The 24,441-nt window shown below is 44.8% G+C and overlaps 1 protein-coding gene across 1 annotated transcript in view; it reads right to left on the reverse strand.

The window, feature by feature from the left end:
* Nucleotides 1–1,669: 1,669 nt before the first annotated feature.
* Nucleotides 1,670–24,441, reverse strand: part of shroom2a (shroom family member 2a) — a 40,052-nt gene continuing 17,280 nt past the window's right edge. Inside the window, exons 4-11 of the mRNA XM_083969762.1 lie at nucleotides 16,882–17,004; nucleotides 13,281–15,633; nucleotides 12,769–12,854; nucleotides 7,551–8,150; nucleotides 6,437–7,015; nucleotides 4,494–4,665; nucleotides 4,031–4,303; nucleotides 1,670–3,237 (exon numbers count right to left, since the gene is read on the reverse strand). Of these exons, the coding sequence (XP_083825888.1) occupies nucleotides 2,965–3,237; nucleotides 4,031–4,303; nucleotides 4,494–4,665; nucleotides 6,437–7,015; nucleotides 7,551–8,150; nucleotides 12,769–12,854; nucleotides 13,281–15,633; nucleotides 16,882–17,004 (4,459 nt within the window). The 3' untranslated portion in view covers nucleotides 1,670–2,964. The remainder of the gene's footprint in view (nucleotides 3,238–4,030; nucleotides 4,304–4,493; nucleotides 4,666–6,436; nucleotides 7,016–7,550; nucleotides 8,151–12,768; nucleotides 12,855–13,280; nucleotides 15,634–16,881; nucleotides 17,005–24,441) is intronic.

The raw sequence follows: 24,441 nt of genomic DNA on the forward strand, positions 1-24,441 counted from the left end.
ATGTGTCGAGTCAACAAACAATTCTGCCCTGGAATCTTGTGCTAGTGCCCAAGTGTTAGTGCCTCTAAAGTTCCTCTCATGGTTTTAAACATTGTTTTTAAAGACACACCGATCTAGAATATGTCGACCTCTTTGTATTTTGTATTACAATTTTTGTTGACATTTCTGATTTACAAGTGGGTATTGGGGTAGAATTTTCATTTTCTCTTTATATTACCCAACATGTCTATGTTGACCAAAAACTTCAGCTTTTTTTCTTTAAAAAAAATAAAACAGAGTTGAGAGGCATATTTCTGCTGGCATGTGAATTTTTTGGAGGCTATTATATTTTGTTTCATATACACCACATGTTGATGTATTTAACGCTGAGTTAAATGAGTAGAATGAGCAGAATGTAGTTTCACAAACTACATTTCACCATGGGTAGTAATGTAGTTTGTTTAAACTACTGCCAGGCTGAACTACATGGAGTTTTACAAGTTACACTGGCAAAGTAGCTTCCTCAACACTGGTAAAAACAGGGATTGGTACCATAAAACATTTTGTAAGACAGATTACTCTTCAAACCCGTTCTGAACTGAGGCATTTCAAACACCACATCCACGTAGACACAATATAGCTGTCACTTATGACAAACAAACGCTTAATCTCTTGATCTCAGACATGTGACACATTGCAGGAAAAATATAACATCAAGTGTGTGTGTAGCTTCACTGCTCCCTCTCATTGGCTCTGCTCTCTGGTCAGAGACAGGTGAACTCTGCCTCTCTTCATAAAGATATTCCCTCGTGGTGTTTTGAGGATGTGGGGGGGAACACGCTGAACACGTTACTCCATCAAACCATCAAGCCGATGAGTTATTACTCTGTCACTCTGCACGATTCCAAGGTTTTTCCTCTAATGTGTCACCAGATGTAAACATGCTACACAACCAGTGAGCAGCAACACACCACATGAGGCCTGTTAACACTATCAGTCAGCACAGTTCATTTTACACTGGATTTTATGACGTGCCTATATTTGGCATTCATTCATTAATAGCTAAATTAAAATAAAATAGTTAAATAGATTATGACCATAGAAGAAGGATTTAGACCATAAGAAACACAATCAAATTGTGACGTTGTGTTCAAATGAAAGCTTCTGTCCTGTTAGTATCTCCTGAATCATCCAGGGTATAATCATTCTACAGATACACTGTGTGATGATGAGGAAAAAGCAGTAGTCTACAAACAGTAACAGTACATTTTAGATTCATTTGTGGAATTAGATGACACCTCCTGTGTGTACATGAAGCTTATTTTCCAGTAAGTGCAGATACAATCTGTTCACACACTCCTGGAGTTAATGATTATCCATTTAAATCATTGCAGGTTATGAAGTGGAATCAAACAACTCTCTCTTCCACGTCGCCCTCTCACTCACCTCCATGTGTCTCAGACTCAGATTTAGTTGTTTTCTTCAAACACCGGCTCCTTTCTGCAGTAGCTACAATTATCTCAGCAGTGTAAGTGTCCACATGGTGCTCCGCTACGTGAGAGGAAAACCATACTCCCGGTCTTGTCCGAGGATTTAACTCCCCTACTATCAGCGGAGGGGAGGGTGTGGTGGGGTTAATGAATGACGATCGGCGAGGAGGAAATCAACCACACGCTGCAGAGTGATTTAAGCAGACTCTTTATTGGACATAAAGGAGCACAGCTGATAAAGTGTTAAGAGTCAGGCTGTAGCAGTGCACAAAGCGTTTCAAACTGTAACATACTCACATGTGCAGAACAAAACAGCCTCGGCCGGGAGACGGTCCATCCCGACAGGATGTGAAATTCAGACATTTGATAAGACTCAAAGTTCATGCTGGTCAAAATGCTTTGGAATGATTTTGTTCCATGTATTTTGGTTGCAAAGTGATCAACCTGAACAAGTTTTTTTTTTTTTTTAGTGTTGAAATTATCTAGAGGTCAAGCAACATCTGTGGTAACTATTCATGAAACATCTGCACCGTGAATACCGAAACACAGTGAAGTAATAAGACAAAAAAAAAAAAAAAAAAATACAGACTTGGTAAACTTACATGTGGCAATATCATCATCTAAACAAGATTCTGTGTCTGTGAATAAAACAAGAGCAGCACTGGAGACAGAAGCAACGTGGAGGGAAAGTGGGAAGAAAGACCGGACAGTGTTTTCAGTGACATGGAGAAACTCCCCAGGCACTTTAAAAAAAAAAGAAAAGTGGATTATACTTGAAGTTAAAGTCTGGATGTGAAGTGCTTCTTCTGTTTAGTGAAGTTGAACAAGTGCTCTTAAAAAAAAAAAAAAAAAAAAATGACCGGGACATTTTCAGGGGCCAGGCTGCTGCACTCACAGCCTTCTGTCTTCATGTGGATGATTGCAGAAAAGAAAGAAAAAAAGTTTCTTGAGTGGTGAAGGAGAGGGAACACAAATCTTAGTACAAGGCCACTAGTTTATAAAATGTTCTCAAAAGTTTGAGTTGACTGAAATATTTTGGCCAGATTTCATGGTTAAAGTGAAAAGGGATTTCAGAGTGTGAATGTGATAAATACTCTTCGTTGCTCGGTGCGTGACTGCTCAGATTAGTTGAAGATAAAATACTGTCCCCTCCTGCACGGATTCAAAAGGCTACAATAAATTACTAAAAAGCCAAAAAAAAAAAAAAAAAAACACAGAATAAAAACGACAAACAGTGGTTGGTTGATGCCAGGAAAAGCAGCATCTGTCACAATAGGAGTTACATGTGGATGTGGTCAGTCTGTGTTGCTCCACCTCTGGAGATGGGACCTGACAAAACGGCAGCTAATGCAACAGTCCTCCTTGAAAACAGGCTGTCTGTCTCTGCGGGTTCTCGTCTCTGTCTCCCTCTACTGGACACAGGGTTCAAATGCAACTTGGAGCAACATGACTGGTATATCTAACCCGAGGGGGGGGGGGGGTGGGGGGTCTCGTTTCAGAAGGACAGCCTCTGCTCTATCGGCAAACTGTCCATCAGACACTTGAGCTGCTCGTCGCCCAGTTTGATTTTGTCCTCGAGCTTGCGCTGCTCGATGATGAGCGCCGACTTCATCTTGACAAAGTGCTCGTAGTCCGTGAGGCTGTCCTCCGGCAGGTAGCTGGCCAGGATGTCATACACCACGCGCTCCCGACGGTCCAGGTTCTCCTTCAGCTCCTTGGCGTCCTCGTGCTGTCGGATCAGGAGCTTCCTCTTCTCCACCAGCGTACGCTGTAGAGGAGACAAACATTGAGGCAAGGTTATCATAGGTTTTAAATTTTCATGAGTTTTTATTTAGTTTTTCGGTTTGCTTTTTTATTTCAGTTTGGTTTTAGTTGGTTCAACAAGTGAGGAAACAGTTTTAATTTAGTTTTTATTTTTGAGGACTTGACTAGTTTCTATTTAGTCTTAGTTTTTCAGGTTTTAGGAGAAAACCTCTGGAGATGAACTTCCAAATTTGTGGGATTTTTCCCTTTTAGTCGCATCCCATAATGTTCCCATCAGTCCTCATCATGTTGCATTCACTCTTATCTACCTGTGGGTCGTACTCCAAGTCGTCCCACATTGAGCTATGGCGTGTTCTTGCTGCAGCTTTAGCATCTCTAAGAAAACTACAACTAAGCTGATGTTACCTGACATTCAGTTTAGTTTAGTTAGTTTTGCATTGTTCATTGTAGTTTTTATTTAGTTCTCATTTTTTTCATTCATTTTTATTTCAGTTGACTCAATTATTTTTTCACTGCTAGTTTTAGTTTCAGTTAACTATAATAACCCTGGGGCGGGGTGTTTAGCTCACTTGGTAGAGCTGCCGCCCCATGTTGAGGCTACAGTCCTCACTGCAGGCGGCCCTGGTTTGAATCTTGCATCAGGCAGCCCCTTTCCTGCATGTTATTCTTCCTCTCTCTGCCTCCCCATTTCCTGTCTGACTGTGCTATCAATTAAAGGCAATAAAAAGCCCAAAATATACTTTAAAAAAAAACAAACTCAAATACTAAAAAACAACAAAAGCTGGTCAGTGACTGACCCTCTCCTCGGCGGTGGCGTCCTCCTCCAGACTGTTGAGGGCGTTCTCCACTCTGGCCAGGCGTCCCGACAGGGACAGTAACAGACTCACGATCTTGTCCAGATCGCCGACGAACATCCTGAACTTCTCCAGCTCGTTGGGCTTGCAGACCTGCTGGACGCGGACCTCCACCTCGTCCCCCAGGGCGTTGTTGTCCAGGATGTCCTCCTGGAGACTCTCCCTGGCCTCCCGCAACACCTGCAGCTTCTTGCTGAGGCTGTCGATCAGCTCTTGCTACATGACAGAAGCAGATTGACGAGTGTTCAATGTGGCAAAAAAGTTCATCAAAAGATGTTCAGAGTAGTGCAACAAGCCAAGACAGACAGACAGACAGACAGACAGACAGACAGACAGACAGACAGACAGACAGACAGACAGACAGACAGACAGACAGGTTTGATTGACAGGCGTCCCGCGGTCATACCTTCTTGTTGGCCAGGTCGATGTCCAGCTCGTCTTCAGAGTCCTCCTCCTCCTGCTCCTGCTCCTGCATGTCCTTCATCTTGATGAGGAGCTCGGCCTTGGGAGCAGACGTGCTGTAATATGTAGAGCTGGTCACCATGGTAACAGCTGCTGCCATACTGTCCTCCTTTTCCCTGAAATACAAACAAGATCAAAATATATAAGAAACACAGGGAAAACTCTACCAAAGGAAACTCATGAAGGAGCCTCGTGTTCACTGGTTTGTATTGATTCACACTGACAGCTGGTAAGGCCTTTCCACACCAAGTGTGTTTTTCTAATCAGTCACCCAACAAATATCATTACGCACAGACTGAGTCCCATGTGTTTTATTACTACGCGTTTTTATTTTCTCTTCCAAACTTTGGACAGGGAAACAAAAGTGGTCACGCAGTGAGGATGATTGTGTGTTCCTCTCACTTATCGAGAAATCAAAACAGAAAAAGAAAAAGTTGTGTCCATCCAACCCTGAGAAGACGTCAAGAGCAACAGGACCTGCCTGGAAATGAGCTGCAGAATTATCATGATCACTTCTATCGTTTATTTTAGGATGTCAGTGGTCAGGTTTAATAGATTATAGATCATTATCTCTCTGGAGCCACGCATAAAAAAGAAGAAAACCAATTTCCATGATCCTGAACAGCGGCTGGCAGTATGTCCAGGACACACACACTCACACACTCACAGGCAGCTCAGCGGGGATCTAACAGCCTCCAAACACTGGTGTGAGTGGTCAGAATCAGAAAGGCTTTTTACAGATGCGAAAAACGCAGAACATCGAACCTGTTCTGAAAAGTTTTATGACGGATGAAAGTTTCAAAGTCTTAATATAAACAAGATCAACACAACATGAGGTCGGATTTATTTTATAAACGTGCTGCAATTTAGGATGAAAAATTAAAAAAAAAAAACAGACTCGGTGTGCAAAGACCTTTAGTGTTGTCTTGTCACTGTCTGCCTGACATCTGTCTGTCTGGAGCTGATGCTACTTTCTAGTCAAACTATCTCAACCTCTGTGGCAGCGTGTGCTGTTGGAGGTGCTGTAGCTTATGGAAAAATAAAGTAACTAAATTCAGAATCACATGATTCGTTTATAAGTGAGTCAGAAATGAGTATATATTTTCAATCAAATCATAACTTTTATTTCTAGTTGAGCTGCACCACAGGCTTTGTGTGTATCACCAAGTCATCTGTGATACAGGTATCCCTGGTTGATAAACTACCAGTCTAAGGTCTGGACACACCTTCTCATTCAGTGTGAAGACATCAGAACTATGAAGGAACACATAACATGGAGTTACGTAGTAAAACGTGTTAAAGTTTAACACGTTTTACTACGTAACTCAATCAAGTGTGCAGACATATTCTGCTTTGTTTAACAGTTAAACAAAGCAGAATATGTCTGCACACTTGATTCTGTCATCAGCTTCATGAGGCCGTCACAAAGTTCCCAGAGGAGCTGAGCTCTTATTGGCTGTTTTACCTTCAGCATCCCAACTGAGTTTAGGATAACACATTGGCTTTAATTAACACTTTTGTGTTTACTATATCATTCCTTATTTGTTCTTTCATAGTTTTGATGTCTTCAGTTTGAATCTACAATGTAGAAAGTTATAAAAATAAAGAAAGACAGTTGAACGAGACTGTGTGTCTTAACTGTTGACTGGTCCTGTATGAACCAGTTTGTTCTAGTCAGGCAGTTTTTAGAGTCTTTATTGAAGTCAGCCAGTTTGAGGATCATGTGTGTGAATGTATTTACTCTCTATGACGTTAGGAAATGAAACTGGGAGTGGACACACACTGCACAGGTCAAACGAGGGAGAGCGAGGGCGGAGAGGTGAGCTGTGCTGAATTAAATGTTCCCTGAGGTTTTTCTGTCTGAGCAGCGTGTCACAGATCACTGACCTTTCATCAGGGGGCCGGGCCGTCGTCTGTTTCTGGGGAACCTTCCTCCTCTGGTGAGCCTCCTCCAGCAGCTGCCCCCCCTGAGGGAAGATGCCCTCCATCAGGTCCATGGTGGTCTTCATCTTGCTCTGATCCAAAATATCAGCCAGGGACTTGTCCTTCCCCATGATGTCCCTGGCCAGCTCCTCTCTCTTCTGGTCCTCCTCGGTCAGGCCGGTGCCGGCGCCCGTCCTGTTGCCGCTCGGCTCCTCCTCCTCCTCCGGCGGCGGCGGCGGCTGCTGCTGGCGGTCCGAGCCGACGTGATCTTTGCCCGTGCTCATGTACGCGGCGGTGGTGGCGGCGGCAGCAGAAGGACCGTCGGGCTCTTTCTGCCGAGTGAAGGCGCAGAAGACGGAGTCCTGCCCCGAAGCGCCCAGGCCACCCAGCCTGTTGGCGCCGGCGCCGGCGGCTTTAACGGCGGGCGGGTCGCTGTGCTGCAGGAACGGGCTGCTCTCCTTCTCCGTCACTCCCTCCGAGTGGACGATCCTGATGGGAACTTTCTTCACCGGAGATTTTTGGTTTTCTATCACGTGCTCCATCCTGAAACATCAGAGAAGACGGACAGACAGAGTTAGAGAGAGAGAAGTCCTGAGACGTTCCTCTGCGAGAGGAGGAGAGAATCTCCTGTTGCAGTTATTCCAGCCATTGTGTGATTTAAAGTTTCACTGCATGATGGCAACTGAGATTTTTTTCCATGCCCAGTGTGTTGGAAGAGAGACGTGGACTCCTCCCACCACTTTGTTTCTGTTAGCTGTAATAATCCTACTGTACAGTCAGAAGTTCAGTACAGATGATATCAATTAGTTGTGAATCAAGCAGATGAACAAACAGCTTCATGTTTGGAGCTGGAGACTGCATTTTACATTTTCAGCATTTAAGTGAATTATGTCAAAACCGCCGGTGGCTTTTATAGAAATCCGGAGAATGCCTCTAATTTAGTGTGGCTTGATAGCACTCACATGTTGCATGTTGTGGCTCTCAATGAGCCCTTTTGTACCAGCGGCAGTACAGACATGAGAAGCAGAGTTACAGACTAAAGTGGGTGGTTTTCTGCAGCATGTAACAAAAAGTTTACCTGCTTAAGTCTTCATCCTGCAGAGCCACAGGAGGCTTGTCGCTGAGTCTTTGTGGGGAGAACTGTGGAGACGGTGAGCGCTGCCCCTCCATACTGGCCGGCCCTGACGGTCTGAAGGAGGGAGCCGGGGGAGAGGAGGCAGGCTGAGGATTGGATGTTGACGGATGCTGCACTGCCCCTTGTCCTTTGTCCACAAGTCCTTTGCCCTGCTCAGAATCTCCCCTCGCAGAGTGGGCGGGGACGGAGGCGGAGTTGGGCTCGGCGCTGGGAGAGCAGCGGGCGAAGGCTTCACTCCGGGAGCCGCCGAGGGACTCGTGAGATCCGACCTCTGGGCGTCTGGGAGGGGGAGGGGGAGGGGGCTTCTCCAGCGCCGAGGGCTTCCTCCTCGGCCCGGACGGCGGCTGCGGCGGCAGCGGCGGTGGCTCGCTGTGACTCGGGTCCGCGGGCTGAGGGACAGACGTGGGTCTGTGGTCCCCAGCGGCGTGTCTGCCGTCGGGGCCGGCTCCCGTCACGGGCGGAGGAGGGGGCGGCGCTGGGAAATGCTCGAACTCCACGGGCTTCTCTCTCACTTTACAGTCGACGGGCCCTCTGTCAGGGAACCTGAGGAACACAATAGAAAGCTTTTAATTACACAGCCAGGCAGCAGCAGCTTTATCAAATCATACAGTGTGGTGGTGGAGGACGCGTCGGTCTCCAGCAGCCACTGTGATTATGCCAGCGTGACAAGACAGACGTCTTCCCCGCTGCCTGCAGGCCTCCTCCCTGGTAACCGTTCAGCTGGCAGTCTGAGGAGGAATATTTCACTTCCCACAAAGTCTCCGTAGAGGAATAAATAATCCTCCAGTGCAAAGGAGCAAGACCGGATCACTTTTTCCTGGTGATTCACATGTACAGTTTTAACTCAGACATGGAAGAGAGAGGAAAAAAGTCAATGTACAGAGATGTCAGCCAGCTAATGGAGCTGAAGTGATCCTAAACTCTGTCTTTTAACCTTGAGAATCATTTTACAGCTCTGTGGTGAACCTACCTACTGCCGTGCTGTCATGCGTGCAGATTACACTTCCATGCCTTCGTACAAATTCAATCAGGAGTTCTCAGACATCATTAACACATCAACCACGCAGCTTTAATTCGAGCCAACTTAATATTGATTCAGCGGCAGTCACAAGACGCGGTGCTGTGGGAGCCGTGGACTGAGACCGAGGGCCAGGACTCAAGAGCTCGCAGTCTGAAGTCTTACAAGCTCTGACAAGTTCCCCCCAAAGAGCCACTGTTGTTGGAGCCTGCTCCCTCCCTCTGCAGACTGAGACAGACAGTCACCTCACGCAAACATGAAACACGATGCTGGGGATGTCTGATAGATGTAGATGTTCAGCCACAGATGGGAAAAGAAACTCAGTTATCTGTCTCCACTGTAAAGCTCTTCCTCAAACATTTTGAGTAGTCCTACTTGTCATGTCCCACTGTTTTTACGGTTTTATTGCAATGTATTTATCTATTAACTGTTTGTTATTCTGTTATTTATAACCTTGTTTTTACTTTTACTTTTAGCACCCCCCTCCCCCTCCCCTTCCCCCCTCAAACAGCCTTTGCTCTTTGGTTCAGGCTGCACTTGTAAATAAGAATTTGTTCTTAATTCCTTGCCTGGGTAAATAAAGGTTAAACAAATTAATTAATTAAAATAAAAAAACAGTCCTTCCAGCGTGTACACTCCACATGATTTCTTTACTAAATAAGGAGGAGGAAGAACAAGAAGACAGAGTCCTGGATAGAATACTGGAATACAACAGGTCTTAAATCATTAATATAAAAATAAAGATTATAAAATAGTTTCCCAACTCACCCTAGGTGAAAGCTTACTGCTGTCATTTCCAAAGAAGCGAGTGTGTTGTGTGTGTGTGTGTGTGTGAGTGTGTGGCGGCTCTGTGTGACAGCAGCCAACTGCTGGTGTCTCTTTACACCTGTATCAATAACCCTATCTGGGTGGAGCTCATCCCTCAGCTCATCCCTCACACTCCTGAATGACATCCTCTGCACTGTTGTGATGCAAACGTAAAGGCAACATATGGCAACAATGAGCGACACTCTACACCCTTCAACTGAGTTTCACTGGGAGTTTAGATAATGCACAAAGACTCCTGAATAACTGGTTACAACCTGTGGAGTCATCCTTCATATGTCACTTTACATAGTTAAAGAGTCACTCAGTCACAATCAGTCAGATATAAAAGTATTCAACAGTTCAACACCTCCACAGGACACATTGCACAATGAACAGCTACTCTAAAATCAACAGGATATTTAATCAGAACCTCCCTGTCTGGTATCTACCCACGTCTTTCTGCTCAAGTCCCAACTCCACGTTAAGCCTGATAATGTAATAAAGTTGTTTTTATTTCAAGACATGACATAATTGTTCTATCACGGTGGTAAACTGGTCAACTTGGTGGAATGCCCCTTGAATTCGAGGAGAAAAATAAGTGCGTCTGCGTTCCTGACATATCAAATGACTGTGGTGCTAAATTTCAAAATAAAGTGACATAAGAGATGTGAGCAGTCACAACTGGAGTCTATATGGGATCAAAGGATCAAATGAAATCACCAGTGTTGCCTGTAAACACTTCTACCCTGCCCATAAAACAAACAGTCAGCCAGCGAGTCAGCAAGCAGGTTTAATCCACTGTGACCGAACCGCTTCATATACAGACTGCTTCGTAGTTTTCAGCTTATTTAAGTCTTCCTCCAGTCTGAAGACACACCTCGAAAAAGAAGTTGATATTTCCACATGTTTTCACTCTGACTACAAAGGGAGTTTTATCACACGGGTTATTGTGTGTTTAACAAGCTAAACTCACCTGATGTGGAAGTGGATTCTCAGTAGCATGCAGCTAATTGTTTGAGCTCAAGTTTTTCCTTTTTCTCTGAAACAAGTACGTTAAAAAGAAGAAGCTCGAAGCTGTGTGCTTTGAGCTTCTTGTTTTTAACATACTTATATATTAACGATGAAAATACATTTGTAAAAGTTAAAGCAATTCATTTAGAGGAAGACATGACTGTGTGTATCATACTGAATGGTTGTTAAGATATCTCACTCCAAAAAATGTCAATATTATATCTTTAACTTTACCAGGGATCATCCTCTGAGGACACTGAAGAGTTTGTATCCACCTCAGAGTTGTTGAGGTGGTTTTTAACCCAGTGGTTCCCAGCCAGGGGTAGACCAGCACATTGCAGGGGGGATGTGGAAACATTTATTTATTTATTTCCAAGATGATAAGTAAATATTCCTGATCACTTCCTAAGCCCATTACTAAGGGCTGCTTCTGCCTTGGTGGACTTGGACAGGAGGGAGGGAGGCTTATGGGACATAATAAGATCTTTCATGACATCACAACAATGTGCCCTCATCCCATCATAACATGTGGTTTCGTCGTATCAAGGCCATTTGGCCGCTTTGACTGTAACAGTGTATTTATGCAGATCTAAGGAATGGTTTTTATGCAGTCCCATCTACTGTATATGTATTGTTTGTCTTTAACCATGTGACTTGCTTGGGAAATATCATGCGTGTGAGGCTATGACCTCTAGTGTTTGTACATACTATAACTACACAGTATGGTACTGCACCTCTCCCTTTCCCCCTCCCTCTCCCCTATCTTCAGTCTGTCTTGTTTGTGTAAGCTGTCCTTGTATTGTCTTGCATTGTATTGTGTCCTCAGTTTCTCCTTGTATTATATAAACCTTAATAAAATGTAAATGTTAAAAATGAGCCCATTATTAAAATGTTATGTACCTGCACGCCACAACTAGTTCCCCCTGGGAGTGAATAACCTGTGGCTAAAACATTCAATTACTGTTACTCTGGACTCAGGACAGGGTTCAGGGGAACTAAACAGTATGTTATTAATGTTGTAAGAGTTTAAAAGAACAAAGGCAGGTTGATTTTTATTTATCATGTATTTCATTTTGAAGGCAGACAGATTCTTATTTATTTTTATGTTTAATTTTAGCTCAAAAGAACAAAAGTAAAGGAGGACTATTATTTAAAGAGGGACTATATAAGTCTGGTGCTTTTCCTCTGTTTTGCTAACCCTCCTCCTGGCCATGTGCATTTGTTCACAGCAAAGGTGGAGAGAAATCAATCAATAGAGCGGTAGATAGTGCTATAAATCATATACGATGCTACGACGTGTATATCTGTGTAGTTTAATCTATTGTACACAAGAGATTACAGGTTACGACGCATGTTTGTGTCGCGGTTCGCAGAGCTGGGACACCGGGGCGGTGGCCCTGATCTTGCGAGGTTGGTTTTCAGCCAAGAGACGCAGTAAGTGACACGCTAGATGGAAGGCAGAGAGCCTCCATTCTGCCTCGTAACATTTATTAAACCAACACAATTACGCCAAAGCTGTTTAATTAAGGTAAAAAGGTAGCATAGTTTAACTCCAAATCCTGCATAGTTCCTCTTTAAAATACAATACACTGTACATTGAAAACCATTTTAATTTCTCCCTTTAATTTGTAAAAAGACAATTTACTATAATAATCAGCTGTGTTATGTTTTATATGACGACTTTTGTAGAATCATCAACACTTGTATGAGTGAGGGGAGACAAATAAGCTCAAGGGGGAACACAAGGAAAAAGAGGTTGAGAACCACTGGACTGTCCGACTGAACGACCGTGCCACCCATGGAGTCGGGCCACTGGCATGGCTGAAATTCTAATTATGCAAAGCAGTAGATCTTATTGATGATAATTTCATGCCTTAGACTGGCCCCCTGAACTCCTGTCCCCATTCCATTCCAACAGAGGGGCCGAAGAGACACTTCCTCACTGTCACACACATGCCTCGCCCACACCCATAAGCCTCCACTGAACGACACAAAGCGCAGCGAGAGAGACGGCTTATGTTGTCACAGCTGCACCGGGGCAGTGCCACTGGTATGCCCCGCCGGATCACAAAGACCGCAGTGTTCCTCTACCGTCTCACTGCGCTCTTTCACTTTCACAAACAGAAGATACCGCTTTGAATGTGCTGATGAAGACAGGACACAGGTGGATGTTGAGAATGGTTAATACAGCTGTCAGTTAGGACACTGTAAAGCAAAAAGTCACATGCGGTGCTTGCATTTATATACTGTAACTGAGACGTGAAGTAGTCCCATTCCTACAGATGCTGGTGTAACTAGCGGGTCACATCCAGTGACTGTACTCACCCTGTAGCAGTGCTGAGCAGCTCAGCAGGTTTTCTCTCACTCGGTGAATACTCAGTCTCAGACTTTCTTGCGTGAGCTGGAATCTTCTGTAAATAAAAGTTGAACAAACACGCAGACAGTAAAGTTAAAGAAAGTGCAGACAGAACAGGTTTCCAGGGATCCACAGGTCTTTCTTTAACTATTCTCAGTGACTGCTGTTGCAGCTTTTCAATGGTATAAAGAGTGAGGAGGTTGGTGCCCCTCTCTTCCTTAAGATAAGGGTGTGTCCTTAAGAACAAACATGGATTAATATTTGACTTGGCTTTTCCCTTTGTTCCTTTCACTTCAGCCTGTGTGTTTGTCTTAACAAGATGTAGAGTCACCTCGAAGGCTTGGTACAGTCGCAGCATTTATGTGATTAAAAAAAACCAAGTCCCATCTCAGAGAGCTCTAATTTTTCCGTTTCATTCAATTTTGTTGAGTGAAAATGTTTGTCATTTTGAGATAAGCAACATTTTGATTTTGTGCCTCACCTGCCCATACATGTCCGCTGAGGGAGAGGATCTAGATCTCTCATGCACACAGGTGGCTTTGGTTCTCTCCTCTGGGCCTGGATCCAGGATGTTATCGGCTGAGCGGTACCGTCCGGACGCTTTTGTCTCCGGAGCTTTCTTCTGTGTATTCCACCTCGCCTCGTACTCGGCGAAGGTGCCCAGTCTCTGCTGGTCCAGGACGGACTGCTTGTGTGAGGAGTAAGGAGGTCTCTGGGTCTCGCTGGTCCCTTTCATCGTGTCTCCCGGCGCGCTGACGGGAGCCAGATCCTGACCTTGTTTCCCACTTTCTTTGAAAACCCTCTGCCGGTCTAACGAGGAGCTTGTGTTTTCGCCGCTCGGGAGATCTTCTTTTACTCCAACTTCGTGGATTTTGTCTGGTTCAGAGAATGACCTGACCTTCTTTTCTGCAGAGAAACGCTTCCGGCCTCCGATGCGGGTCACGTGACCTGCGGAAGGCCCTGACTTACTCATCACTGATTCCGTCACAGTTGGTAAAGGGGTGACGTCTTTCCGGGCCAGCGCTGAGGACGGGTAGCTGGGCAGGGCCTCTGCTGTGGGGTTCTCTACTAAGACCGGCTCCAGGTCTTTCCTCCTGAACGAGGTGGCCTTCAGCACCCTGGCCTGCGCTTCCTTCAGGTGATCCTTGTAGGTGTTGGTGAAGGATCCGTCTGCGGACCTAGGGGCGGTGCTTTCGGGGGACTTCCACACGTCCCGGTCCTCTTCGGTCTCGCCCTCGGTGCCGGGAAGGGCGGCCGCGCTCATGCTCTTCTGCAGCCTGGCTCTTCTCATCTGGATTTCGTTCCTCAGCGTCGTGGCGAAACGATCGGTGCGTTTCTGCTGCTTAATTTCGAGGGACTCCTCGGAGATCGCGGCTCGTGTCCTTTCATCCCGGTCCGCGGCGTCCATGGACAGAGAATGCAGCATCGGCGTCGCCTGGGGGGTGATTTTGTTGCTCACTTGACTGTGATACCTAACGTCTTGGGGTAGTTCTCTGTTTTGTAGCGGGAAAGACCTTCTCTGTTCAGATTGTCTGGCAGGAGGGTAAATCACATACTGAGCTTCTGCGTTTTGCGTGTTGTGTCCTCTTTGGCTTCCCCTATCATCAGAGCCTGGTTTAGACACACAGCTCTCCAGCACGGTGCTAACTTGGTGCTTGTTGAGTCCGTTACTGTCTTTGCTGTGTGAGGAGTGCTGTTGGGTCTGATGATACTTGACTTTGGTGACCGTCTGCGGGCTCAGAGAGTTACGCTCGCTGCCCCCGTGTGCCAGCTCCGCGCCCGTGACGCTCCTCCTGTCCTCCGGTTTTCCCAACGCCGGCTGCGTGGGCTGGCATGTTGTGACGCAGTAGTACCGGCTTTGTCCGCCCTCGGCGTTTTGGTCGGCCGCCATCGTGCTTAAGTTCCTTCTCTGGTTCTGACCGAAGTGTTGTCCGGAACCGTTAGTGGGCAGCTCCTGCATGCTGCTGTGGTAGCCGCCCGCCGTCTGTGGCTTCGGTACGGAAGAAGCCCAGGGCTGAGAATACAAAGTGCTTTTGTCACTGTGGTGTCTCTGGTGGTAGGGCTGGCCTTGCCGAACATCACTGGTGGACAGGGAGTACTGCTTGTTTGAGCTGAACTGGTTGTGGCCGGATTTATCTGACGAGGGGTAAAAACTGTCGCTGTCGCTTTTTGGAGAAAGTGGCTGGTTGTGGCTGCGGCGGTTTTCAGCGTGAATGGGTGCGTGTGGATCGGGTCCTTCCGGATGAGCTATCGCCAGGCCCCTTTCGTGTACCTTGGTCGCAGCGAAGCTATCGCTGCGTGCAGGTGGAGGCGGCGGAGGAGGAGACGGGGACGTGGTCTTCTTTTTCTCGGGGACGTGCCACACGGGTCCAAAGCTGATTCGGCTTGAGGTGGAGTGGCGGGATTCAGCCGAGTCCTCGATTTGTGGACACTCGCAGCCGGCGCTCACCCCGGGCATCTGAAAGTACGTGAGCCTGTCGTCCTGTTTGCCTCCCTCGGTCACGCTCTGGCCGTTTCTCCCGTTGTTTTGCTTCCCTCCTGCGTCCCACTGGCTGACTTTGTAGAGCATGTTTTCCGTTGAGGCTGCGTTGCTCTTCGACAGGGTGTAGTCCGGCGTGCCAGAGCTGGTGGAGAAGGAGCTGTAGGCCGAGTCTCGTTTGCCTCCTCCTAAGTGCTCCATGCTGTTGTTAGACTTGGCAGGTGACAGCTGACCAGCGGGGTACGGGTGCGAGACGTGCTCTAGGCTGTCCATGCTGCCAAGAGAGCTGAACTGGTCGGACACTCTGCGCAGGTTTGTCTGCTCCCAGCCGGAGGAGAGGTCAGTTGAGGATGAGCTGGAGATCGGTGAAAATTACAACATGAGAAAATATAGAGAAAAACTGTTTCTTCTGTTAAAGGGACAGTTCAACATTTTGGCAAATTGGCCCCTGTAGTAGTTAATTGTCGGTGCAAGCTATTTTTAGAATGGCAGAGCAGAGCCGCAAGCTGCTCAGAGCTACGCTACGGAGGCTAATGGGATTTCTTGGTTTCCCTCATCAAACTCATCAAATACACAATCCAACAACTTCAAAACGCTCTGGTGGACAAGTTGTGACCCGTACATTCACCATGCTATGAGATAATAATGGAACGTTATGAGACAGAGTTGTTTTCGAGGTAAATTCACCACTGATGCACATTCCCGTCTGGGGCAGTTTTTTGGCAAACAGTCTCTGTGTTTACCTCGAAATCAACTCTGTCTCGTAACGTTCTGTGGAGTTGTTGGATTGTGTATTTGATGAGCTTGATGAGGAAAACCAAGAAATCCCATTAGCCTCTGTAGCGTTGTTCTGAGCAGCTCGTGGCTCTGCTCCACCGTTCTAAAAACAGCTTGCACCGACAATTAAAGGTAACAAACCTACTCCTAAGACTATATAGCCTCGTAAACCAGCCTCTCGCGGAAGTGCATTTCATTTCATTCCGAGGGAGAGTCTGGCCTCATCCCCATTCTAAGCGTTTGGACTGAAACCCTCAGAAGGCCGAGCCAATCAGCGTCGCCCGCTGTGATTGACACAGCACGTTGGCCAATCAGGGACCGACTGGTGCAAAGCCCCGTCACTACACCAACTTGCTGATTGGCTGAATGGGGTTGTCTGTCAACGCTACTAGCAAAGATATTAAACCGTCTTTGCTACTACTCCCGCCCAGCTCCCGCCCACCCCAAACGCTTGCAGGGGGGATGAGGCCAGACTCTCCTGAGAAATGAAATGAAATGCATTTCCGCGAGAGGCTGGTTTACGAGGCTAAAGACTATAGGGATTATTGCCAAAATGTTGAACTATCCCTTTAAACACAGAAACACAGGCAGTCTTATATTGGTAATCAGTTCTTGAATCAGTATTTTTTAAACTCTTTATAGTATCATGGCTCTTTCATGGAGGACATACATATAATATATTTAAGCAATAAGTGACAACACTGGACTTTAACTTTGCTTTATCAAAATGTGTTTCTCATGGTTCACTTGGAAACCAAGAGGTAAACATAAAGTCTGCTATCTAACGCTGTGACTTAAAAGGCAATCTTAAACATCTCAGTGATACCTTGCATCATATCTGGTGTGCCAGACTGGCGTGGGTGGAGACTGTGTTTTGGCAGTCTCTGATTGGCTTTCGTTGAACTTGGTGGAGTGCCAGGAGTGAGGCCTGCTTATGGGTTCATTCCGCCTGCAGAGAGGGCAAAAAACACAGACTGGATTAGAGACCGGCCTCTTATGGAAAACAGTGCGTGTGCTTTCATATGTGAAGCTGAGCCTTACAGATACAAATAGTGATGCAACTTTCTTGCCAGTGTACTAACACTTGAACTTGGTTTACAGCGGCTTGCAGCATTTTTGACTTTTAATCTACATATTTATCCGTTTCATCACAAACTCTGCACAGCTGCACATTAAACATACCATTTAAAGTGGCTCTTTCTGGATTGCGTGTCAAGAGAAGGCAAACAGAACAAATGAGCATATGAACCGAAATGATAATATAGTCTAGTTTGTATCTGGTTAAATGGAAAAACATGCACAAACATATCATGGACACACAGTGTATTTACATGCAGCACAAATGGGATGAACATTGTTTATTTGATGACATGAATGAGACAATCCAAAAAAGGCATGCCAGTGAGGGCAGGTAATAAACCACAGGAGAGGAGGAGAGTTGCTACGAGAGGAACGAAGGTGATATTATCACTAGACGAACAATTACGGGCACAAGGCAAGACAGGGAGGGAGGAGAGGAAAAGAGGTGGGGGGACAGTTACTACTGATTACGATGAAGCCACAGAACTGTACCTCATAGAACTTCGCAAAATCTTCGTGAGAAAGCTTCTCGCCACATGCACGTCATTCTCTGAGGGCATTTTCTGAGCTACAATATCCACCATTTTCATATTCCTAGGCAGCAAGGGGGAGGAACACATACACTAAGAGCTCACCAACAATTGAGTGGACACAACAGAAGGCAGGACAAAACACAGCGGACTTTTTTTTAGAATGTTACATGTGATTGTTGAAAGGTTAGAAAACAGAGTTGTTCAGGTCCATCGAATCTCACCGGGACAAAGGATTTCTAATCCAACTGCATCATAATAAACTGCTCCTAATTTGTCAGACTAAAGAACATGCGGTCTACAGGAGTTGATAGATGGCGCTACAGCTCCCTCACCTGGTAACTTTGTGCCTGTGCATGTTAATGTTGTTGCATTTTAATAATGACTGAAGATATGAAATGGGAAAACACCAACATGATGAGAGTGTGTCACAAAATCCCTCCTCTCTCACTGAACTCATTAACAAAATATGACATAGCTGAGGTGAGGTGAGCTGGCTGCGCTCAGACTTTGCCATATGGTCTCTGGGGGGGAACACCACCCCAGCATGGGGGCAGGGGGTGGGTGGGTGGTGGGCTTAAGAGAATAGAGAATCTCTTACACAATCAGATCAACCACCTCACCCCTCAACCCAAGCTGTCGTCTGCCTCCCAGACAACCTACGTGTCCTCGGTGACGGTCAGAGGTGACATCATCTGACAGTCACAGGGGACTTTTGAAGGGGTTTAGTTATTGCAGTTGTAATAATGTTGTAATAATGTGTGGGGTTGTGGGGGGAAAAACATGGGATCAATCGATTAACACAATTGTTACAAATCTAAAGTCACCCCACGCATTTTTGGACATTCAAATAAAGCAGTTTATACTGAGAGTGTTCAGGTTGTGTTCTCTGGTCTATTGGTAAGATTTAACTAACAACTAACAACTAACAACTAACACAATAAAAGATGCCTACATGTAACATGTTGGTCACCATGAACAGCTTCAAAGCTCCTCGTCACTGCTTCATTAGGGCTCTGGACTCTACTGCAGGATCAACAGCACTCTTTCTAAAGATATTCCCTGATGTGGTGGTTTGGAGAACACTGTCTAACATGTCTGTCTACCATCTCCCATAGGAACACACAGCTTAACATTAATGTTATGTTAGTTCATCAGTTTACTGCAGATGTAGCTTAGACTGGTGAAGAATTTTAGACAAAGCTTTGGTTCTGGGTGGACTCAAGACTCGGCGTACAAAGCCACGGGGTCAAGAGGTCCTGCACCCTCGGTCACCTTGTCTAAAGGCTTTCAGTGATCTGATGACAAGAGGTCCAAACAACAGCTTCCTTCAGATGAAGACCTGAAAACTAAGATCTGGGTAAAATTTACAGAGGAAATTATTGTATTTACACCCTGTACTGATTTGATACATCTACAATTTTCAGATAGAGTGAGATTTAGTTAAGCCCAATAAAAATGGGACAATTCCACAAAATTAATTGTGGATTAGAGTTAAGGCTTATTTAGGGGACAAAGAGAAGCCAACATGGAGCTCGGTCTTCCTTGTCCCCTCACAGTCTGTGTTTCTGGGGCACTAGGGGCTAGCCACACATGGCGTCTGCTATTGGTATGCAAATGAGCCTGTTTTTATTAGGCCTATCGTCAGGGCTACAGCTGGGCAGGCACAGATATGCCAGGAAAGTGAATCAGTTGCCTGAAATGGGGGCAGGGGGAGAGACTGGGTGATCAGTTCAGAGCCCCATCTCACTTCAGATGTGTCCAGTACCAACCAGTTTACATTCAAATATAAACAGCTTGCACAGAGGACTTGTTGAACACACTGTCAAACTAATGGCCTATTCATTGATTAATAAAATTTACAAGTTGAAATGCTAAGGAGAATATTCACACATGATTTTATTTTTACCTATAAACCTCAAAGATTAATTTGCATTTGCTTTTGAAATGTTAAGTCTATCTGATCGTGGCTTAACCTAAATGAGGGATGACCTGATACTGAATGATAAGACAAAACACAATCAAAACAATAACAGAGTATTAGGGTCACAGGATGAAGCAATTAAAGCCCCAATATGTTAAATGTCCCCAACTCATTCACCTAAACATAACAAGAGTCAAGCTGCAGGTGTGACTGCAGCCAGAGTCAAAAAAAAGTCAGGACTCAACAGGTCAATCACACATGAAACAAAGTTAACTTTGACTCACCAAACATCAGGTTGAAGGGAATCGAAACGGACACAAAGCAGATTTGTATTATTTAAAAGGCCAAAAATGATTCGAGTGGAGCCGAGTTCAGGAGTGAGAGCAGCCGAATCCGTGTGCTGGTCAGGCACCACATTCCACAGACACTTCAAAGACAGGCCAAAATAAAGAGACATGCAGGCTGCTCATGTGTGAGCGCCGTCGCACAGCTCCAACACTGATCCACCACCTCCAAACTTGCTACCTTCAGATACATAATATCCAACACAGAGTGGCCATTACTAAAACTAAATACTCCCTGCAGAATGGGTTTGAGCAGGGGGGGAGATTTCCTCCAGGATTATGGGGGGTTTTACCCCTGAGAGGGGGTGGCAGAGTGCACCAAGAAGTAGGAGGGCTATTGTCACAGCCAGTCCCCTTGGAGTATTCCCGTACCTTGCCTCGTCTCATTGGCTCTAAGAGGCTAATATGCTAATGATGGGATGAAATGCCGGACTCTTCTTTTCCCATCTCCCCCGTTGTGAGGCAGACATGCATTTCTACCATTACTATGGTAACACGTTGATCTCTAGGGTGCAAGGGCACCCAGTTTCCTGAAAGCTGCGGGTAATGAGCGTTGGAACTGCTCAAGCAGGGGTGTCAGCAAAACACTGCAGTATTACTACTTAATCATGACTTTAACACATTTGGTTGTATTAAAACAGAGAGAATGAAAACACAAACATTTATCTTAACACAAGTCATGAATATGACATGGGTTGTCTAAAATTTAGAATAAGTATTATCCTTGAAAACATGAAATCTTCATTCTCATTGTGCTCTGATTTCATTGGACTTTGTCCTTTTATGTTTTGTTCACCTTCCTTAAAATAATAAGTCCTAGGATATAAAGTGAATGTGTTAGTGTTAGTGACTGTGTCGTCCCATTGGGTTATTATGTAACTTATCACATTTGAAGTACACTGGTCTAGGAGAGGAAATGATTAACAATTTAAGAGAGTTGTCCATTATGATCTTACAGAGTGGCACATTTATTTCCTAAGAAGACTAAATCTGCAATCTAAATAGTATTTTATTTAACTTTTTAAACTTTTTACTCTTTTTTTGCCACTTTAACAGTAATGAATGGTATCAATTAGAGTAAGGACTCAAGTTCTTAACAAATGTGCCCTGGCACAGCAGCTAGAGGTCTGGTGACAGGCAAGAAGATTAGCAAAGAATGCTTACAACCTAAAGCTGATAGGAGGGCAGTAAAATTCACTGTGATCTATTGTGAGGGAGTCAATCAAGCATATCGTCTAAACAAGGTTTTCATTGTGAGATATGAGAAATGTATTACAGTTTCCTCAAGCTTAATAAAAACATTCCACCTCATATTTAACCATGGCAAATAAATTCTTACTGCAACATGTTGATATAAAGAAGGAGATGGACAGTTACTGTTTTAGGCTCGGTCTTGTGCAGGTCACAACTTGTCCACCAGAGCATTTTGGAGTTGTTGGATTGTGTATTTGATGAGTTTGATGAGGGACAGGGGATCTGTACCGTTCACCTTCATTGTGTTCGCTGAGCAGCTTGCGTCTCTGCCCCGCTGATCTCAAAACAACATGCACCGATAATTAAAGGTAATGAACCTATAGGCATTATGGAAAATTTGCCAAAATGTTGAACTATCCCTTTAACAATCCGAAGTGCATGGTCTGAACCACATGGCAAAAATGCATTTAGGATATTTCCATGTCTTGCTACATTAACGGTGTATAAAACAGTCCCTACTCCAGACACATGGTTCTAATGAGTTGTAGACAGTTCATCTATTAATGACTCATGGGAGTGTTTTGGGTATAATATCCTATAAACCAATGCAAACAGTGCCATCTCACATTCTCTTTGAAAGACAGCGGAAGATTTTTTGGTAGTATAGTAGTCTGCAGAGCCTCATGACGACATCCATGACACATGTACCAGACAACATGTGACATGTCACAAAGAAGCTCCGGCCTTCTGAGGCTGTATTTCAATGGTCAACCTGACTGATCCCAAAATATAAGTGCATCTCATCAGCTCAGTACAGACACTCTGATTTTACAGCAGTTGTCTGTACTGCATGTAGGTGAATCTCATCTAAATAACTGACACTGTTATCCCTGGTGTCTTCATCGCCGACATGGTTAAAACAAAAAAGAGTAAAGTGTAGCATCGTGTACAGTATACATAGGCTGAAAAATGCTGCGGCCGAGACAGGCAACCTGCTCTTGGAGGTGAGACGATAAGAGTCCATTAAGGCCCCGAGGGTCTGACAAAGGCCTTCTTCAGCAGACCCTACAATCAATCTAGTCATGTTTCGGGTGAGAGAGGTGAACCGTGAGCTGCATGTAATGACCAGCACATTCCTGGACTGAGTGGCATACCAGCTGTCAAGTCACGGGCTGCCTGCGCCGACCCACGGCCCAGAAACACCTGGAAACTTTATTGTCTGAAGCAACGCAACCATCGCAAAGTCGTCCACGTCCTGGGACTCAAACGCAGTCCGTTATCACAGCTCAGACGAGTCACTGTCAAAAAGTCTGTCCTGTCAATCAAAGTATGTAGCTGGGCCTCAGTGTCACCTGTGAGTATCAGGCAGCTGAAGTGGACTGTGAACAGTCATCTCTCCACCACAGTCGACACATAATCATATCATAAACAGTGTGGGCAAACATAGTGCTAATTAATGTTTATGTAAGTGGCATAAAGTGGGGGGGGGGGGAGTGCACGTGGCTGCAGCGGCTTCTCATGATCCTGTTCATTAAGGACAAATGCTGCATCAGCACCTCTTTAAATCTTAAGCTGCTCCTTTGATAAAGTTTTATGCTTTCATGCCACATGCAGTAATGTGTCCGTATAATGTGTCTTTTATTACTTACACTCCACTGTGTGGTTTAATTTCATAACCGAGTCAAGATGTCAAATTTTCCTTTGAACCAATGAAACACAATTACGTACTAACTTAATATACAAAAACATCAGGGAGAGGAAGTACTTAATATTGCCAAGATGGCCTAACAGCCACAATTTGATAACAAAATATTTCTATGTTAAATGGGATAAGACAAGAAGGAGATGGAGAAATAGTGTAAAAGAGGATGAAATAGTGTTAACCCATTATTATTAACATTATTCATAAGAGGGGCGGTGCGTGGCGCAGTGGTTAAGGCAGCCGCCCCCCGGTTCGAATCCCGCATCGGGCAGACCTTTCCTGCATGTCATTCCCCCTCTCTCTGCCTCCCCCTTTCCTCTCTATCTCTACTATGGCTATCAAATAAAGGCATAAAAGCCAAAAAAATATACTTAAAAAAAAAAAAAACATTATTCATAAGAAGTTATCACAGTCCAAACTTTGTGTATTTCACTGATTGAAACCTTCACCCTGTGAAACTCCTGACATCCACTTCCGGTGACTTGCTGTCAACTCACCTTGGCAATGGAACAAACCAACGAAAGGAGCAGAGTGGGGGGGTCACTTAAGACGAGGCACCACTGAAATCCCTAAACTATGATTTCCTCAGCTGAGACCCAAACAATTTTAAGAAATCTACTTACAACAAGAATTCAGCGCACAGCGTTCCAAACATACTACATGAGCTTATTCAAAAAAACAAAGAGCAGTAAATGTAAGCCAGTGGACTGCAACCCCTACTGAATGCTTACACTGTGAGTTAGGCCAATAAGCTTTCCTGAGTATAATTGGATTGTGCACCAAACCACTGTGCAGGCCTCACTCATCTAAAATAACCACGGAGATGAATGGTGGTAACTCACACAACTGTTTTAATAACCCAACAACTTGTAAAAAAAAAACGAAAACAAAAAACCTTTACCCCCTTGTGCTATAGAAGTGAAGATCTCTTTCATTTCTAAATAATGCTACATAGTGAGTGTGGTACTTCTCTTTCAGTGCCAGAAGAGGGAAACCAAAAGCCACAACAAACTTCCATTTTCATGCTGTAAAGTTTTATGATTGGCTCTGAAGTTAAGTTTCATGTTCTGCCCCTAACATTTCAAGTGAGAGCAAAGACAGGCAGTGTGGACTGTGGGGGTCCTCGTGGGGAATAAAATCCTGAGAGCCCCAACATAGACAATGTGCAAGCATTGTGGATAATAAGTGTCACTCTGGTCATCAATGTTGATATATTATAGGCTTCCAAGGTAAATGGGACAGATTTCAGATCTCCATCGGCACAGATAAAAAATGTTAAACTGCTTTGTTATTTTATATTTATACATTTTTATATTATTATACAACTTGGTAATATTTTACTAACTAGGATTTACCACACTTAGCCAAATAACGACATTTGTTAGCGTGGCAGAGGAACAGCAAGCTGGAGCCCATGTACTGTAAATACCATGTGTCAATGAGGGGCAATTATAGTGCTCTACTGTATGCAGTAATTAGTGCTGGCAAGTTTGAAGCAAATTTTGCCCTCCCTCCCAAAAAAAACATGTAATTTAACATCAGCTCACACCCTGGTTGTGTTTTTGATGCTGAATACTTGAGAGCTCCCCTCCTCTGACAGACTGAAGTAGAA

The sequence above is a fragment of the Trachurus trachurus genome (genome assembly GCF_905171665.1).
Source record: "Trachurus trachurus genome assembly, chromosome: 4".
In the NCBI taxonomy this organism is placed as follows: domain Eukaryota; kingdom Metazoa; phylum Chordata; class Actinopteri; order Carangiformes; family Carangidae; genus Trachurus; species Trachurus trachurus.